Genomic DNA, 21,212 nt, shown 5'->3' on the forward strand with positions numbered 1-21,212 from the left:
ATTTTTATGACTTACCGAGGCCTTTTGGCGTAATTCCACTGCTGTCGGCAGGATTTATTACCCAATAGTAGTACTTGAGCGTATGCATCAGCTGCAAGACTGTTCCAACCCTCCTTATTGTAGTGTAAATAGTAGCAGTGCCAATAAATTCAGCAGACAGATAGGTGTAGAGGGAAAGTTGAACCTGAAGAGTAAAAATTAACAGTGAAGTACATTATACAGTTAATGGAAGATCCTGCCACAGATTAGAGGTTTTCAAAGTTTGTTATGTGAGCAAAGGCTTGTGTAGATCCCCATTATCGCAATACTCTTTTCATTTTAGTGCATTTCCGTATTTTCCCTGGTGTAGTTTTCCGTGAAAACTGCAATATTTCCCCAGGAACAGTACCTTGATAACCAATGTGCCATTTTTAGAAAAGTTAAGTTTAAAATCATTTTACTTACAATTTTGAAACTGGGTGGGTTTAGGAGATTTTTTTTCTCTTGAAGAAACTTAAAATGGGCATTATGTTTCTGATGTTACAGTGAAAATTCACACACAAAAGTCTTTGTGAACAACGGGTAACATTTACGAGAATTATGGGATATTGTGAAAGAAAAGCTTTGGAACCTTACACACCCTTACAATAGACAAATATGTAAAAGGCACAGTTTTATTAACTAATATTCAGAACAATAAGATTATGATTTCTAGCAGGCTTGGAAATTACACATGAACAAACCAATGGAGGAGGAGGGCTGACCAAAAATCCCTGAGTGCATCTATATATTTTTATTGTGATTTTTGGAAATAAGAGGCTGGTGGAACAGCTGAAGCTGTCTCATGCCATACTTGAAAATGAACTTGTGTACATCTACCAAGGAGTATCATGCCTTGTATTGAGGAACTGCATTAGTACACAAAACATAAGGAATCTCGTTTAATATATGCTGTTGTATGGTTACACCATAAATGCTATTTTTTAAAGCTTTCCCTAAAAATGTAGATAATCTGATATGTTGCAAAACAATCCTATGTATTATACCTAATATTTTACCACCACATAAGTAGTCAGTCGGATTTTTTACGTTTTCCCGTAATCATGCACATTGTTTGCCTTTATTTCTTACGCAAGAGACACAGAGACATGAATAGCTGTAATTTCTATATTTTTACTGGTATGTTCTATTTCAAAATCGCAATTTAAAACGTTGTTATTTAGGCACATTTAAAGCAGCATGCTTCAGGTTTTAGACGAGGAGACACAGGTAAATGCTTCTATTTGTTCTTTAATCTTGTTTTTCTTTCATTTTGAGTGAGACTGAAAATACTTTATTCGGATTGCTTCATAAATATCTATACAAGCAACGTATATACAAACAAATTATCTTCAATCAATGATTTTAATGTAACTATGCTTACTCTAGAGCAATTTAAATGTCAGAGCATCTGTTCATGGTTGAGCTATATTTTTTCTTACACATTCATACCAAGGCTTCCTATTTGAAATATATTTAATTTGCATTGGACGAAACATACTAAAGTTTTCTTGGGCTCCCAAATGGGTCAACTCGCAGAGTTTGCAAACGCAAAAAAGCATTTTGGTATGTATGAAACCCAAACTGCGATTCTGTAACAAGAGTTTCCAACCAAATACCAATTCAGTATTTGGAAGGGGCATGTTTAGGTGTCCCTTCGAAATACTGAATCGGAATGGTAAACATTAATGTTTACCGACCAAATTCCGATCACAAAACATTAATACTTTTCCAACTACAAACTTGTAGTAATAATCCTTTTGCAGATGTGAAGGGGACCCATTCCCCTTTGTTAATGTAAGAAAAAAAGTTTGTTTAAGAGGAAGCCGTGGTCCACACACAGGACCACTGCATGTAAAAAAAATAAAAAAAATAAAAAATATATATATTTTTAAACAGTCCCGTTTCTTTAGGAGAAAAGGGCTGCATTTAAAAAAAATACTATAATAAAAGGCAATCGCAGATATGGTGGTCTTCTGAGACCTCAACAGGCACCCATTCTTATAATGGCTGAGATCATACGGTGGCAGGGCTTCCGATATGTGACCTACCTAATTACTATTCATGACGTAGGTCAAATTGTGACCCACTTTGAATCGTTTACTTGCAAATCTACCTATTATTACATAGGTTGGTTTGCACATTACCAAACTGGTCACACAAATCCAGGTTATAAATAGTGACCACTGTTTTGCGACTAGTTGTACGTACATCTGGCCCATAGTTTTGAGCTGAAAAGAAAAGCTTTGTGTTACAAAGCTTATAAAGAATGGCCAATGCTGTTCTCTGACGCTACATTCAAAGTGAACTTTGAGGTGTCAGGTATTTGATATCACGCACATATGTAATTCTGGAAGAAAGGGTACCTTCACTAGCGTATAGCTTCCAGGAGAGAACATTTTTTGCATTTCCTACAAACTTTATATAAAAAAGCTTTCACTAACCATCTTGTATACGCTTGACCCGAAGGTGACAAGATTAAATGACTTTAGCCTCTATAGTTTGGAATTAGTATACATTTTAGTGCAATAAAATAGGTTAAATTATTTTTTCTACCGTTCAAAACTTAAAGCATGACACTGACATATTCAATGTGCTGAAGGCCTGTTCTGTGCATCACATACTTTTTGACTATAATAATGCAAGTTATAATTCAGTTCACAGAATTATTTTAGGTGTGATATAGTGTGGACATGATATCAAAAAAGAGTTTCCTGTCACATCCATTAATTTGCATAAATCCTCTGTTCTTTCTCTTTATACTGAGGAAAATCAACTGGCTAGCAAAAGTCTGATGTGCAAGACAAAGCAATTACTTTCCACTGAGTTGGGTTAGTCAACAGACTGAGAAGAATTTTATTGCATCTTCCCTTGTGCTACTAAGCCGCAAGATGTGATTTACTAAACCCTAAACCTCATATTTCCTCTTTATACTATAAACATTACATCTGTTTTATTTTGATTTAGCAATGTCTGCAAAGGATAGGATAGGATACTCAACAGCGACAGTCTACATTGAGCTACCTATTCCTTTTAACAGGCTTCCCTTTTTTCTATTAAGGACACAGAGGACAACTGTGGGACCTGATTACTAAGTGATAGGTGCTTTTCTAGAAGCAGGCTTCTTTCTGTACAGTCTCATGATTCTCTGAGAACGAGAAGCCTAGCAGAGGCATAACGTAGCTCCCTGCAGCACCTGCACTGCACAGGAGCTCCCACACTAGAGGGGCAACCCATTCAGCACGCGCCTATGAAATTCTGTGAAGTATGGGAGTTTAAGAGGCCACTCATCTCATCCATCAGGGGCCCCTTCATTTTATGTAAGGCCGCTGGTGTTTGGATGAAGTAGCACTGGCTTAGACTCTTCAAGAAGGCAAAAGTGCCACAAATAGGATTGAAGTCAATGGCATACTTGTCCTCTGAAAGACCTGTGCTGTCGGTTTGAAGAGACTGCTATTGAGACAGATGAAGAACAGTTTTGTAGTACAAATTTCCACCAAAGGAACACACAATCACAATGTGAGCTTCCATTGCTTTTCAGAAAGAAAAGTACAAAAAACGTGGTGTGTAATCTTCAAAAAAACAACAAGAAAAGAAAGGCAATATTTTCATAGTACCACAGGTTTTACTACTTACAACACAACCTATTCAATATAAGTTAGGTTTTTTGACCAAGGTCTTTGGTATTGGTTATAAAGTAGCTATTTGCATGCATACCTTTGCAGGCGTGTGTATCCATATGGCAGGGTTGAAGAGTATGTGATCACAAAGTTGCTTCAGTAAAGGTGCTCCATGGGACAGGCCATCGAGATATTTTGCAAACGACAAAAACTGCTCCAGCACTGCTCTGGTTATGTGAACTCTGGATGACTAGGACAAAAAACATACCAATTCAAAATATAAATCTACCAAACATTTGACAGTTCATCACAAGTCATAAAATATGTCTAGCTCCAACATCGGTCACTCATGAAAAACATCTTTAAGAAATAGGGCACAATGTTCGTCAAGTGATAAATGCCCAAAGAGATGATTCATCTCAAGCTATGAGTCAACGGATACTGTCAACATAACAGTTTACAGTTCTGCTACTCAAATATAAACTCAGGTGGAATCCTGGCATTTCCTCACATAATCGGAAGGCTTAGAATATAGGAACTCACTGAAATTAGTGCCCTGCATGGAATTCTAGGATTGGCGCTGTAATGTACAAAATGTGTACTGGTACAATTAGTATATGTTAAGGAATTGAGGCCTGTCTTATTTAGACTGGATGGCTCTTCTCTTCCCAAGGCTGCTAACTTCATATTATGTTGTCACTTGATATTTTACTTTTCATCATGTAGTTTTCTCCAGGGAAAACAACTTCCTCAGAGGAAACTAAAGAGTGAATGTGAAAAAACAATTTTTAAGCTATTGAACTACTGATTATGAAACTAAAGAATGGATATGAAAACTACTGATTGAGGTACTGAACTGTTGTGTAAGATTAACTATCCAGGATGATGGATCAGATTGTTAGGTTTCACAGCCGTTTCAAATTCATGTATTCAAACATTTCATAGAGCCTAATCATTGGAGGTATCAATCTATTATTTTATCATGCACCACAAATTAGCCCAGATTGCACAGCTTCACTGTACTGTATGAAATCCAACTACATAATCATTCAGTATAATGTTTGAATGTAACACATTTTGATCTGTTTCAATAAAATCCTCTAATTAATTCAACTGCTAGGTCTCCGGAAGGTATCCTTTAGCTCACAGAGACACAAGACAGCCTGGCCCTAATAGTGATGAAACTAACCGATACTTGTTAATCTTTGGGTACACACATGATACAATCACAGAAGAATGCGAACGTCCAGTCAGAGATCTTTCGCTGGGATCTAGGAAACAGATAGGGTTGAGGCACAAGTAAAAATACGTGTGCGGCAATAGCTTTTCTTGGCATCAGCTGGTCATTGATGCCAGACACAAAAGATTTAGATTTAGGGCCTAATTTAGATTTCGGCATGGAATTTATATTTTGGTGGACGGGATATCTGTCACCGTTGTGACAGAGTAACCTATCTGCCGAAATGTAAATCAGGCCCCTTAGTCTTGGTTAGAAAAAAAAATGGTTTTACAGGTGGAGACTGCATTTCTGGATATTCTTGGTGGGAATCTACAGTAGCAAACATTCAACTGAGTGTGTTCTTAACAGCTCTCTTCTTTTACTTGTCTTTTTAATCTTCTTCTTATTGTAATAAAGTCCTCTTTTTGCTCTGGTCACCCCCAAACTTACTGGGCATTTGGTTACTGACTCTTGGCTGTGCCCTGGGTATTGCTTACCAGTCACAGGGCCAGTGCTCTGTGTAAAGTGGATATGCAAATTGGGCTAATTATAATTGGCAACATTCACCTACCTATAAGTCCCTAGTATAAGGCTGGGCATGTAGGTTTAGGGACCCCAGCATAGGTGGTGCACCCACAGGTGCACTGCTGAGGTGCCCAGTGTCATTTTAAAGGCAGGCCTGCCTTGCTGGCTGCTTTTAAATTAAAGTTAGATGCAAATTCGACTTTGGAATTAAAAGTACTTCCAAAGACTTAAACTACCTTACTTTTACATATAAGTCACCCCTAAGGTATGCCGTATGTGCCCCTGGGGGAGGGTGTATGTAACTATAAGCAGGGACCTTATAAAAATAGTTTTATAAGTCCTGGTGAGGTGAAACACCCACATTTGTTTTTCTGTCATTGTAGTGAATTGCCTCCACAGGCTAGAACGGGAAGACTTCATTTTAATTTTTAAAGTCCCCATAAGTTTTAGATTTAATACTACGTGTTCATCTCTACCTAAAAAGTTGCCAACTTCATCCCTATAGTGATCTGCTCTGATTGGCCACCCTCTGCCAGCCTGGCCAGGCTGCCTTGATGAGGTGTGAAGTAGCCTGGGCTGAACACAAAGAGATGTGCGTGGGAGAGGAGATCTTTCCTCAGCAGAGGGAAAAGCAGGATGTGGGAGGGCTGCCAAACTGGTCTTCAAAGGCAGGGAAGGACATTTGGAGCAACCCAGCACCTCCCTCACATCCTGCAAACCCAGACAATTATGTCCCCCCTTCATTAGATTAGGAGAGGGCAGGAGAGAGGTGTGTTTAGTATTATAGCCACAACAGTGGGTGGGCTCAGCCAGATGTAACCTCCAAAAATCATTTTCAGCCATGATGGATTTTTGAGGAATGTTGCTCCCTGGGATTCATTTTTGCCACACTTTCCCGGAAGTGGTCATCACAGGGGGAAGGACCCTGCACCTGACTGGAAACCCAGGACCCCTGTGTTTTTCACCCAGGAGCAAGGATAAAACTGGCAGACCTGCATCTACACCTCAGATCCCTACAAGGAAGAACTACAAGAGAAGAAGGACTGCCCTGCTGGACTCCTGGCCTGCACCTGGACACTGCACTATGGAGGACTGCACCAGCTGCACACTTGGGCTTCACCACAAGAAGGACTTTGCCTGACTTCAGCTGATTCAAGGAGCGACTCCCAGTTTTCTACAGGTAAAAAAATCCAGTGGCCAATTTGGAGTTTGCGCTAGGTGCATTCTGGGAGTTGTAGTGCCCATCCTCAAGGAGCATCTCAGAGCTTCTGGAACCCCCGGATGAGCTGTGGACCTCAAAAGAACCTTAAAAGAACATCTGGGAGAAGATCCAGAAGTTTGGAGAACTTTTTGAAAAAAGCTCCATAAAGGGACCGACCCGCCGCAGCAACTCTAGCTGGCTTGCCTCAACCGCGACCCGGCCTGACTTGCAGGTTCGTCCCGGTGAGGAAAATCTCAGAAAAAGTGACTAAGTCCGAACGTAGATAGTTGACCGGGACCTCCCATGCAGTGTATCCAAAGAGGGCTCCGGTGACGTCGGATCAAGAATCAGGTTTGCACTGGTCGAAGGGTTTTTATCTCGAAAAAATGACAGTCCGAAGGTAAAAATCTCCACCAAGGGGTCCTGCGACGCGTATCCGAGGAAGAGTTCCAGGGGGTCGGATTGGACTGGCGACTTGGTCCTGCTGAAGAAAATCTTCAAGAAAACGACTAAGTCCGAAGGTAAATTTTTGACCGAGGCCTCCCACGGGATGTAGCCAAGCAGGGCTCCCTCGCAGTCAGCCTTAAACTTCGATTTTGCACCAGTCGAGGTGTGACCATATGACCAGATTGAGCTATCCGTTTCTAAGTGCTAAAAAGCATTAATTCTTTAAAAATTCCTATTTCCGGTTCCCTTTATCTGATTTTATTCGTTTTGGTGTCATTTTAAAGACAACTAAATTTCCTATTTTCATAAATTGGTTTTGTATTTTTAAACTGTTTCCTGTGTTTTATTTAATTACTGTTTTGTGATATTTGAATGCTTTATGCTTTGTCTCCTAAGTTAAGCCTTGCCGCTCGTTGCCAAGCTACTAAGGGCTGAGCTAGGTTTAATTTATTGAGACCTAACTGGACCTAAGTGGAGGTTAGTGCCCTATTGTTAAGTGTAGGTACTTACCTGCCCTTACCAATAACCCATTTTCCAACACTTATCATTCATCCGGCCTTAGGGGCAGTCATCACTTATATATATTTATATATATGTTACAGGAATGTTAGTTAGGAAATAGAATTTTTAAAAAACTTAAAAATTCAATGAAAGAAAAACAAAGGTTCAAAGGACGTTATAGTTAGGTTCTGAATTTACTCATACAAAACCATAGAAATTCAGCAGTTATCATTAGAGTTCTTTCAAGTAACTATAATTCATGCCCTAAGGTAACTATAACTCGCTCCACTCCAGGGAATCAAATGCTTTAGCTAAATCAAGCACTAAGCATTCCAAGTGGGGCCAGTGGAGTGGTGCATTTTTCAGGATCCGAAAGAAGCATTGTATATTAAGGGGCGTGATGCAGACCAGAACATATCCCGCTCTGGTCAGTGTGCACCAGAGGGGGATCAGGGGTGCCAAATGGTTTGCTGTGATTTTAGCTAGTATTTTAGAATCAGAATTCAGCAGTGTCAGTGGTCTGTATGAGTGTTTGATTTGTGGGTCCTTATGCAGTTTAGGCAGCAAAATTAGCATGGCGTCTTGGAGTGTGTCAGGATGCCGTGCAACAGCAGGAGCTTCCTCATAAGGCTTGTAGAGACGAGGCAAGAATTGTGGTGCATATACTTTGTAAAATTCTGCCTCCAGTCCATCTGGGCCAGGGATTTTCCAATTGGCAAGGGCCTGGATGGCGTCTTGGATTTCAGTCAGCATAATGGGTCTGTCTAGTTCCATTTTCTAGTCTAGTGTGATACAGTGGAGGGGTATGTTGGAAAAAAATGAATTGATGGCAGCTGGGAGGGATGCTGTGGCAGACTGATATAGTATCTCGTAGTGGAGCCAGAATGCCTTGTATTTCGCGCTGCGTGTAAATCAATAGGCCAGCGGCTGTATGTAGTGCTGTAATGGGGTGCTGGGGTTGATCTTGATGGATTAGCCAAGCAAGGAGGAAGCCTGCTCTACCTGCTTCCGCATGCAATTTGGCAGAATGTGCTGCATAGTTTAAGCATCCCAGCCTTTCAAGGAGTTCGGAGTGTTCTTTGCGTATCTTAGCAAGTCAGTCGCAGGCAGTGGCAGCTAAGTGTCACCTTAAAGGCATCCCATTCCATGGAGTGTTTGGTAACAGACCCTTCATTTAAATCAAAGTAATCATTAATCATCTGGCTGACAGAGGTTTGAAACGCAGGGTCTTCGGGTGCCGTGAGCTGCAACTGCCACCAAGCGATTGGGGAAGGGGGCCTACATCCCTGCTTAGGTGTAGGTACTGTGGGTTGTGGTCTGAGTGTATTCGGCCTAGTCGGTTTGTGTGATTACTGGAACAAGATCTGCCAATCTATCAATATGTACATGGAGCCCATGAGGGATCGAGTAGAAGGAATATACTGTGGTGAAATATAGGAATCCTGCATGTGACCCTACCTGCCTAGCTTACACATACCTTTCAGCACCGGCTTGAGTCTGGGCAACTACTTTGTGGTGAGTTGGCTGTTGGAGTTGTTTCTCCATCCCATCAGAAACACATTCCTACAAATACTTGCACCAAACTAAAATCGAGATCACCAGTTAAAATTGGCCACTGCATCCACATCTGATGGGATCTACACAGTTATACTGCGAGCAGGAGCAAATACAGGTGAAAACAGTGAACTCACTCGCCCACCTGGGGGAGAACTCCTGCATACCTAAATAGATACCAAAATACCAGTACTTAAATTGGTATTTCGCTTGCAGCTGTTTTTTCCAAATTTAAAAAATGCACTGCATCCAGTATATCATGCAATGGCATGCTAAACTCAGAAAACGCATACATTACAGATACTCACATGCTCAAGAGACCCAGATTAACAGAGTTGGCATGTCAAGCACCTATGTGTTCCTGAATGAGGGAAACTGGGGGCGGAGGGTTTACCATATTGTGGAACAAATGCATAAAATCTTGCAAACATGCAACTTTCTGACTAAATCAGGTTAAGACAGGTTTGACACCCAGCAACAGAAACCAAAGGATGTGTAGATTTTTAAAATATATGGTTGCAATAGGATATCATAGAGCCAAAGGGTGTTATCCGTGACCACAATCAGGTAGTCTAAACCAACCATTGCTTTCTAAATTTTAAAAATTTATTGTGCCTAGTTTATTGTCGATGGGTACTTTGAATGGGTACTTTGAATCCATATATAAACCCATACATGTGTAGTGCCCGCGTGCTCAGGGGACAGAGGAAAAAAGTTGGGAGGCAAACCTTGGCAGAAACATGTTCCGACTCTTCTACTGGACAGCTAGTCAGCGCAAGGGAGGTAAGCCTTGCAAAATAAATTCCCTAGGTCATGTAGAATTAGAAAATATATAGTTTTACATACAGTTTGGAGTTTGATCTGTCATCAACAGTGAACCATAAACATGATTCAGCTACATTTTTGAGAGATGCTAGTATTATGTAATTGTGCAAATTACATTCCTAGAAAAAAATAGACATTTGGTATTGCCATTCTTCAGATATTCAGAACAGCATTTCCTTGGATAGTGTGCCAGGATTTGTGTTTGTCCATTTTGAGAAAATCAGGAAAATAATGAGCAAATGTTGTATTACATCTTGCAATGAGATACTGATGTCAGGTTTGCACCAATGCATAGCCCAGAACATGCTAAAAACACAATTTGTAAGGAGAGACTAAATAGATACATATGAAAATACAGCTGTGGTAAACTGGGTTATTGGTTGAGTGTGGCGTTAACCCTGCTCAAGCAACAGCCACAATCCCTGTCAGGGTGAACTGAAAAATACACGAAATTAACCTCCTCTTAACTCTCGGGTAACATACCACAAAGCAGTCAGGCTTAACTTAGAGGCAATGTGTAAAATATTTATGCAGCACACAGACAGCAATAAAGTAAAAATGCAACTTAGGAAAAATACCACACCAATTTAGAAAAAAGAGAGTAACTTTTAATAAAATATTTGACACCAAAACAACAAAAATCCAATCAGTTGAAATGGAGTTATGAATTTTAAAAGTTTAAGGTAAAAAACTAGTGCCTAAAAAAATCAAAGCGATAACTACAGAACTATAATTGCATGAGATTGGGTCAAAGTTGAAAAATATGGCAAATCGTGTCGGAGCACAAGTCAGATACAAAAAGTGGATTGGGCCCGAACTGCGCTTAACTTTGGAGTCAGATAAAATTTCAAGAACATTTTTCTGAGAAGGTAGAAGTTCAGCAGGGCAAAGCTGCAAGCAGTGAATGAGGAGGAGGAGGAGGAGTTGTTGAGGAGGCACTGGACGAAGTCACAGTGAAGATTTCTACTTTTGGAATTTGGGCCTGATTTAGAGTTTGGAGGAGGGAGTTAATCCATCACGAACATGACGGATATCCTGTCTGTCGTATTGTGATCCCATTACAGCCTATGGAGATCGTAATACAGAGGATGGGATATTTGTCACAATTATGACAGAGTAACCCGTCCACCAAACTCTAAATCAAGCCCTTAGCCTCTTTGTTGGAGGTCAACAATCTCCAGCAGGGCGAGGCTGAAGGCTATAGCTCCTGAAGCCTTCATGAGGTCAGATACCCCTTCTGCAAAGGATCACTAAACAGGCTTTGCTGCTGGAATGGAGAACATAGTGGGAGCTGCACAAAGTGATGCCAATCGGTGATAAACCTTGGGCGGATGAACTAGCAGGTTGGCCCCAGTCTACTCACGGTTTTAAGAGCAGTTATTAGCCAAAAAATAAATTCTAAGTCCCAAGTTTTGGATTCTGACTACCTTTAGCGCCATTCAAAAAGATCCAGATCTGGGGAGGCACCACTTAGAGCGTTAGGACTCACTCAGGCTGGGTCCAGGTGGGGGTTCAAGATAGTAGCAGCCTTTTCTGTCCTCTAGGCTCTGATCAGGATGCCAGACAACTAGCCCTTGGCGTCACTCTGGTAGCCCTGGGTTCAAGCAGTAGAACAGGGCTCAAGCAGCAGAGCAGTCCTTCCAGGTGCAGCAAAGCAGTCTCATGAAGTACACAGCAGGCAGTCCAATGAGAGTTCGTCTGCAGGTCCAGAAAGTGAACTGAAGTGAAGATTTAGTCTGAGAGTCCTACTTGTATACCTGGTGCTTTCTCTGAAGCAGACGTTTCTAGAGAAATAACTCCGAAATACTTGGAGTTTCCAGCCTTCCTTACCAGGCTCCAACCTGGATGCCTAAACCATGAAGGGGCGTGAAGACATTTGTGTGAAGACATGGCACAGTCTACTAATTTGCAAGTCGGGCAGTACCCAGCTCTGCCATCCAGCCAGTGAAAGCCCACCCAGGCACACCTAATCCCTGTACTGCAAAGCTGTCTGGGAAGAATAAAGTGCAACTGTCAACTACACCCAGTCATGTGGCACAGGAACAGGTAACAGGCACAAAATAGGTAGAATAGGAAAATGCAAACTTTCTAAAAGTGCCATTTTCAAAATTGTAATTTGCAATCTGACTTTAGCATTGGAGAGGGTTTCAAATTACAATTTCTTAGACAACAAACATGACATTTTCTGCCTGATCCAATTCACATGTTAGCCCTTGTTAAATGTAACAAGGCAACCCAATGAGCGAGGTAGGCCTCACAGTAGTGAAAAACAAATTGAAGAGATTTTCACTACCAGGACATGTAAAACTTAAAAGTACATGCCCTGTACAGTCTTTTAGTTCCAATGTACCCTGCCCCTTTTGTCAAATTAAACTGGCAAATTAAAACTGCACTTAGACTGCAAATACAGCCCTGGGACATTTTATGGGCTACTTAACTCGGCGGCACAATCAGTGCTGCAGGACCACTAGGAGCATTTAATCTACAGGACCTGAGTATATTGTATACCACTGAACTAGGGAGATATGAGTAAATTAAAAACACCAATCAGATGAAAGCCATCGTCACTATGTTTTAAGGAGTGAATACAGGAACTTTAGCACTGGTTAGCAGTGGTAAAGTGCACATAGGGAGTGAACACAAAAACGTTAGCACTGGTTAGCAGTGGTAAAGTGCACAAAGGTCAGCAAAAACTAAATTTATAAAAACAAGAGGGTGGAGGCACAAAGTTTGGGGAAAAAAACACCTTAAGTCTGGCAGGTCTAACAACAACCTCATGCAGATTTTTTATAAAAAGCCCTGGCACAGAGGTGTGCAAACACCTGGCAGTAAAAAGTCTAAGTATTTACCATTGAGGCTGAGATTTTCTTTTCCTTCCCTCACTTGACAATGTCTTTCTATAGCCTGGTTGTGTACAACATCTAATCATTTAATGTGATCTCCAGTTTGAGTACAATGGCGCCTCAAAACATTATCTTGCATTTCTACAAGCCTCTTTTTTCTGCTATTCCCTCTTGTTAGCATTGTCAAGCTGGAAGAAACCTCTGTCTTAATAGCTCAGAGGTGTGGAATTCATTCAGCCCAACACCCAGGACATATTGTCTGAGGTCAAGACTTCAAGTTTTCATGTTTATTTTGTCTTTGGGACAAGTAGGCCCAACCACCTGCAGCACAAACATTTGGCTGCCAGTTTACAAGGAAGGAAACTGTACCATTGATGTAATATTTCTGTCCATATGTTAATGCTGTTCGAACTTGCATTTATGGTTCATTAATCCACAGCCTTCATTATTAGGGTGATCGCTTTAAATAAACGCTGTATGGTCACACTACTGACAGTGTTTCCAGCAAAAGAAAAAAAAGTGTGAACACACGTTTGAAAAGTCTAACAATATGATGCTAGGTATAATGCTCCCAGAATGCTCTCTAATTAGATGCAAATGTTTGCAGAAGCTTGAAAGCAAGAACGATGATTCTTTGCTTTCAAAATAAAACATTCCAAAAAAAATGCAAGTAGGAAAAAAAAGCTTTGCTAAATTACTGTGAAATTTTAGGTGCTGTTGCTTTCAAGCATCTTTTAGCAAAATGTGTTGATTCATGCTCGTATTTTCCAAAAATATTCATAATGGAAAATCAGTTTAGTTTAACCATTTTCAACAAGATTATGGGAAACATGAAAATAAAGAAGCAGTGGCAAAACCAACCGATCCGACATTGGTAGTCAGTCTTTTGGTTTTGTCAGACACTTTATTGATGTGGGAGCTGCCAGGCCCTGGCCATTGTAACAAACATAGGCAAAATGCAAACTATTTTGGTCTCAAAAAGCGCACATTGTCACAGTAGTTCCTGGCACTGCACATCTGATTTGAGTATCAATATGCTCCTTCTGGAAGAGCAGAATGCTATCATTCACAGTAAAGCCAGCTAATGGGTGGATAGGGAGAGAAAGGGAATTTTAATAAATACAAAATGTCTTGGTTAACGCCAGACCTAATTTGGGGCCCAATTCTTAACGAAAGTCACAAAAGTTCACAGATGGTGTATGTCTTGGCATTAGTGGCTTTCATGAATTCACAAGAATTTACAGAAGCAGACCAGGAAATCATACGCCTAGAAAATATTTGTGAACTACATTTTAGCATGAGCAAATATACATGTGTAGATTTGCTCATGCAAAAATCTATCGAGTGTTACAAGTTCACTTTCCCTCCAACCACTCTTTTCCCAACGCTGGAAGAACTTCTACTTCTGCCCTTCTCAGGAATAATTTTCCAACCATTCTCAGCATGGGAAAAGATTGGAGAAGAGCTGGCTAAAATCTTTAAAACATGCAAGTTAGTAGTTTTGCACAGACTCAAAGGGATTCCAGCCCTGGAACTATTGCTTACTGCTTCCTTCAACCCCAGTATGTAGACCTGCGTAAAGGTGGGAAAATGAGGAACTTGCTATAGTAAGGCTTGAAATTGCTAGCATTCAAGCCCTACTATAGTATTAGCCCTGGCATAATCAGAGAAGCTATAATCAGAGCTCCTATATAATAAGATTGCTGCCATAATTTGTCACTGCACTACATGTCACCAAAGGGTCAATTAGACCTTTTAACAGGACAAGTAGGTTTATGAAGCAACCCATCCCATTGACAAGGAGATATTTTGTTAAATTCCACACCCATGATAGCTCCTTCAGTACACTGAGGGTCAATGACTATATGAAGATTGATAGAACATTTCAAACTGCCTTAGTGTTGCCACTGTAATTTGATAGATTTTTTGTATTGACTATACTTGCTTTCTCTCATCTTTGCTCCCCTCTGCCTCATTATACTCAAGTCTAATGCTTCAAATGAGATGCTGCAAAACCTCCTGTTGAGTATCTAATTTTTATTAATAATAGCTTTGCACATTCTCCAGCAAGCAAATTTCCTCCTTAAACATACAACACACACTTAGCCTTCTTTCTTTTCTCATAATTCATAACTAAACATCGCACCACTGACTGCCTTCAAACAATCCTAAACTATGCATATTGTAGCCATATTTAAATTGTAAGTAAAACATTCCTTGATATTATTTAATATTTACTCCTGAAAGTCAAGTTCCAAAGGAAGCACCCTCTCAAAGGTTTATAGAAAATATTACCCTTAATATTCAACATTAGAACTGTGGCTGACATATTTTTAGGATCAGAAGATATCACTGAATATATATCCATGTCCATTTTGGACAGAATTTCTTAAGATACTCAAAATAAATCAATACATGAATATTGCTTATATGACATTGAGTAGAAGATATGTCCTAGCTTCCCTCTACGTATATTCCTCCAACCACCAGCAAACCCATATACTCAAACATTCTTGTAATATTGAATGTGATCTGAAGGCATACGTTTTGCAGACTCCAGTTTCCAATCTAAACCACAATTAAAATCGCCATAAAGAATAAAGTGGTAATACCACCATGCCAACTCTAGCTGTGGTGCAACCAACATTGTCAGATCATCGTTATTAGAAACATATATGGAGCATAATGCAAACTATTATAATTTGGAAACTGTTTGAGCAATTGCCCAGTAATACTGCATATAGGTCAACATACGTACAGCCTGTATACTCCCTGAATTAGATAGGATTGTGAGTTCTTGAATAATCATGGCCCATGAGCTCCAAACCACTTAATCAAAGCCACGTTGTTCCAGCATATCCTACTTTTTAGGCAATGTGTGACTCAAGTAAGCATACAATTACTAATGTACATTATGACATTTCCTCCTTGATCATCACCTGCTTACCACCGCCAGTCAGAAAGCCCTATAACATTATAATTGCAAAAAAACTAACTTGAAAGAAGACAAGTCGAAAGCTGATATTTACATACCTGACAAAGATTATGGCCCAAGAAATGTAATGCAATACACCAGGAATCATGTTTTTTTGCTCTATGTCATTACCTTCACCCCCAATGGCTGCCCCTGCACCCCCTATTAATAACAGTCACAATGATCCTTCCTCAAGCTTTTGTATGTGTTTGCCCCCATCTAGCTGGCTGGCAAGAATCTCTCACCTTCGCCATCCGTTAAGAATGTGCTGTTAGGCATTCCAAGAAGGAGACGCATTTACAGGCAGTTGAAAGCACTTTCAGAGTCTCCTATGTAATTGATTACTACATTCTGTGTCATTTAAGATAACTCTTATTATCATAATCATTAAAAAGAACATTTTTAACAGTACTCAAAGCCCTTACAATCAAGCAACATTACATTGTGAGTCTAACCATAAATCATTAAATTTTCTAGTATGCTTTTAAATTAAAAGTGGACAATACACACAACAAATATCACTTTTATATATGCCCTTTTTATTTTATACATGAATAATACATGAGCATTTTTATCTTACTGATTACCAGCAGAAAGGCTTGCAAGTCAATTTGATTGTTAGCAGTTAATAAACAATTATAGGTAAGATTGATGATAAATAACACATTCAAAATTACATTTCTAGTTATAAATAAAGATATGCATGTGCAATTTAGTGGGAACAGGCTATTGCTTTGAAATTATGCACACCCTGCAGTTTCCAACCGAAGGAGTGTCTGCAGAGCAGATTTTGCTTCTATCAAAGAGGGCATTGTCCTGAGATCCACATAAAGTATATTCCAGTAATGAAGCCAAAAGTGATTAAAATACTGTATGCATGGACAGGCTATCCTAAAATAAGCCATAAATGATTAAGTGAATTACTGCAAATAAAATAATACCCAAGTCTTGCAAATACAGAGCATTCAAGAATGTAAGAGCTAAAATATCTATTTAATACATGCCATTCGCTTCTAGTGCAAAGAGCAGAATATTTAATTTCAATGATTAAATGAACATCCTGTTCTCTTGGGTTCAAGCCTCAGCTTTATGTGTTTAGTAAAAACAAATAATTCCCAAATGAGCTAGATGTTTTCCAAATAGGAATATTGCTCCATTGCTTTCAAATAATTTATTACATTTAGGAATTTATTTTACCCCCTCTTTTTCAAAAACATTCTGTGTTATACTATAGAGATTTTATTACCAAAACATATCTCAACTTAGCAATAATGAATCTGTTAAAACCGTGAGTTTCTTTTTTTCAGCTAATGGCCAACTGAGACCACATAGATCCAGAATATTAGAAAATGCAAATAATCATCATGTTCTAAATATTATAGTAGAATTTGAAATAAGACTGAAAAGAAAGGACTTTCTAAGTTCTGTCGAAAATGAGTAAACCTCTGGTGTGTCTCTGATATCATTTATGGGATAAAATATATGGCATATTTGGTTACAAATAAAAGGAGACAATGGTTAATAGAAAATGTTATGAAGCATCAGGAAAAAGGATTAACCTGCTTGTTGATGAGCAAAGGTTTGAGAGATTGTCAAATAAATATTTAAATTACAACACATTTTAATACTACACCTTGCAATTAATGCATGATTTTTTTTTTGTTCAAGAAAGTGGACACAAGATATTTATTTATTTTTATTAGAACAGCAAATATCCAGCATGTTGAGAGTGGATAAAAAATACTCCCTGCATTGGTCATTTATGATGTCATTCATTACTATAACAATACCTAACTGAACTACAAAAATATTTTTTATAATGGCTGACATTGGAATTCAGGTAATTTAAGTCACCTTTGCAAGGGTTTCCAGAATACAGGTAAGAAATGAAAATAAACTATAATTTGATACATACTATTATTAGATTTCTATTCTTTGCATCCTCGGTTCCAATATTTCACTTGGCCCTTTCTTTTTACTTTGTCACCGTGTCATGATTGCTATTTGGAATAGCTCTATTTGTAACTCTGAATAGAAAAATTAAGCCATTTGATGCTTGTAAATAATATAAAAGAAAATATACTATTTCCGATAGGAGTTGCTATCCCCTAACATTTATTTCTATGCTGCTGTCGTGGGTGATTTACATCCATATGTTATTCCTAATTAACCAAACATCTATTAGCTTATAAATAGAATTCGTCTGACTGAAAACCTTTAAATCTGGAAACTTTCTATTAAGACAAAAAAAACAAAGGTATTGAATTCTGAACAGGACAGACCTCGATGACAGAAGCATACTAATATATTTTCTTTGGAAGATGTTCAAAGTTATAACTACCTTAGTGTAATAACCTCTCGATGCTCAAAGTAACAAATGGGATTCAATGTAAGACTCATTTGGTTTTATGATTTGCTTTAAAAAGAAAAAGGCATTTAACAAATGAGCTAAAGGTCTATGAGTTAGCATTCATATTTGTTTCATAACAATGATCTTCCTCCCATGTATAAAGAGAACTCCTATCAGAAACATCCACAAGGGCACTTCATATAGAGCTCAACTGATTTCCCGATTGATCATGGTTCAAAAGGCTTTATATCGAGTCATGAAAAAATTATTCTGCAAATTTCTAATGAGCCCTAAATACTGCAAATCTCCAGCTTTTAACATTTACTCTTTTTTGTTTGCCGACAGTCTCTGTGTCAGAGTGACCAGGTCGGTAATTTGTTCAAGATTGCAGTCTTTCAGCCTGTTTCCTTGGCATTTGTTTATCCCTGATCACTGGCTATCTGACCACTGAAAATCACAGACATTACTGCCAAGGGTGGGTGGTAGCCGCATCCTTTCCCTTTTCAGTTTATCCTAAGATGACATTCAAAGCACAAAAAGAAGCCTCAGAAACATTACTTCAGTAATTGCCAAACACAGTCTTTCAAATAACATGAAAGTCTGACATATAAAAGCATTCTGGCTAAAGTAGGTAAGTGCACATAAAGACCTGATAGGAGAAAGAAAGAAGGCATATCATAGATCAAGAAACATCATAATGAAACAAAAGGATTTTTTTTGCTTTTTTTCACATACTTTGAACGAATAAGATTTATTTTCCGTCCAGAAATTACAAAGACAAAACATGCATCTAATACATAAACAGGAATGAAGGCAGACAGCATGATGAGGCAACATCTCTCACCTACAGCCACTTTGGCACAATGTGAAAGGCAATCTGTACTGAGCATACAGCTGACCAAGCTGAAAAGAAAAGGCATGTGCTCATCTGGTAGGGTTCCTCTAGGCAACTTCAGAATTGGGAGAATGCTTTTGTTACAGTTTTATTGCACTGTACTCTATATTATTTGTAATGCCCATTCAAATGCCAGGGGTCTAGCTTTAAAGTGAAGCAAACAGCAGGACACAGAAAAAAGATCCTGTTACTAGCACTTCATTATTTATTAACATAAGGAGAGAAAATCAATTATTGGCAGAAATGAATGCAGCAAAACAGAATTTTATGTTAATTAAAAAAAGCAGAAAAAATTGTGCACATTATGTAGGCTAAGGTGGCCCTGTAGGAGCAGTTTGCAACGTGGGATGCCTCATGGTCACTTGTGATAGCAGCAGTGGAAAATATATTGCTACAAACGCTTTAAGCTTAATAGATGTTCTAATTTATTCACGCAGGTAGTGACACTAATCAGGAGACTTAGGAAAGACTATTCCAGAGTTTTTCCCCTCCCACTTTAAATCACTTGCCACCATATAAAATAACCGCTGTCCCATTTTTAGATGCACTTTTTTTTTTAGGCAGAAAAGGAATGAACAGGAGTGAATGAGCTGTGAAGGTGGAAGAGTGCTTGCAAGCAATTTTCAGTATTCCTGTTGAATGATGGAACCACGTATGCAGGAACCACGCATGCCTTGAAGCGGTCGGAACAACAACTGCATTGTTTCCACACATGCCTTTACCACGCATGCCTTTACAACGATTGTTTGCTGTAAAAGCATGCCTAGTAAAGGCATGTGTGGGAACAGCATGCATGGTTCTATCATGCTACCCCCCGCAGGCCCAAAAGTACCCCACCCCTAATACTTAAACCACCCAACCCCCCCCCATCTGCACTAAAAACAAAACTACCCTGACTCCCCACCCCTGCCCCTAAAAACAAAACTACCCCGACCCCCCACCCCTGAAAACTGAACTACCCCCACTTCCCCCACCCACCCTATGCCCTAAAACCTTTCCCAACCCACCACCCTATAAGCAAATAAACCCCCCCACTAGCCCTAAAAACAAAACTAGCCCGACCACCCCCACCCGCCCTTAAAAACAAAACTACCCTGACCCCCCCACCCACCCCTAAAAACGGAACTACCCTGAGCCCTAACATCTAACCTGACCCTCCCACCCTGTAAACAACCGACCCCTCCACCAGCCCTAAAAGCAAAACTACCACGAACTCCCTGCCCCTAAAAGCAAAGCTACCCCGATCCCCCCCCAAAAACAAAACTACCCCGTCCCCCCCGCCCCTAAAAACAAAACTACCCCGACCTCCACCCCTAAAATCTGAACTGCCCAACACCCACCTTGAGCCCTAAAACCATTCCGACCCCGCCCACCCGCCCTAAAAACAACCGACCCACCACCCGCCCTAAAAACAAAATGACTTCATCCAACCCACCTGCCCCTAAAAAAAAAAATACCCCCACCCCAAGCCCTTAATCCACTCCCCAACCCTAACAACTACCCCTTAACCCTGCCCCAGCCCCACTTACCTGACTGCGTCCTCTTCCGATCCACCCTAAAGAAAAAATCAAAAAAAATAAACCCCCCGCCCCTACCCCTCTACCCCCAGCCCTTTATCCACCCCACCCCTAAAAACTACCCCCAATCCTGCCCCAACCCCACTTACCTGACCGCGTCCTCTCCTGATCCACTATGCCTTCACCAAGCATATGTGTAATTCAGCACATGCATGGTTAAGGCAGAGAAAAAGGCAGTCGTCGTTCCGGCAAGCGTGGTTATGCTTGCGTGGGAAACATCTGCATTTTTCAGGTTTCCCATTCGTGTTGAATCATTTCCAAACTAAGCAAAGAATTTTGTGTTGGATCTGGTAGTTCATACTAGCTAATCGTGTTAGCCTCACATATGAGGATTATGGTCACTTTTCCTCAAACCATAAATGATGTGGATGGCTCTGTTTTGTGTCAACTGCAGTTTCTGGATGGAGCTTAAGGAAAACTTAAGTATGTAGCAATACAGTGTCATACTGTATCGTCACTGCTCCCTGCATGAGTAATTTGTGAATTTTAACAAGGGGAACATTTTTGATAAACCATATTGGTGAAAATGTGCGGCATTCACAGCAGCCTGCGTTGGTAGACCAAATGATACCCGAGAGTCACAAATAGCACCCAGATATCTTGCAATTTCAACTTAAGCATAAGGTTAACTTCACTGGGCGAGTCAGCGGATAGGAGGGGTTT

General features: G+C 39.8%; 1 protein-coding gene across 4 annotated transcripts in view; it reads right to left on the bottom strand.

Annotated features, from left to right (window-relative positions):
- Positions 1-21,212, bottom strand: part of NBEA (neurobeachin) — a 1,608,295-nt gene that overhangs the window by 1,208,388 nt on the left and 378,695 nt on the right. For all 4 annotated transcript variants that reach the window (XM_069205539.1, XM_069205537.1, XM_069205538.1 and 1 more), the window contains exons 12-13: positions 3,736-3,888; positions 16-184 (exon numbers count right to left, since the gene is read on the bottom strand). In XM_069205539.1, coding sequence (XP_069061640.1) covers positions 16-184; positions 3,736-3,888 — 322 coding nt within the window. The remainder of the gene's footprint in view (positions 1-15; positions 185-3,735; positions 3,889-21,212) is intronic.

This window comes from Pleurodeles waltl, chromosome 8, assembly GCF_031143425.1.
Source record: "Pleurodeles waltl isolate 20211129_DDA chromosome 8, aPleWal1.hap1.20221129, whole genome shotgun sequence".
NCBI lineage: Eukaryota > Metazoa > Chordata > Amphibia > Caudata > Salamandridae > Pleurodeles > Pleurodeles waltl.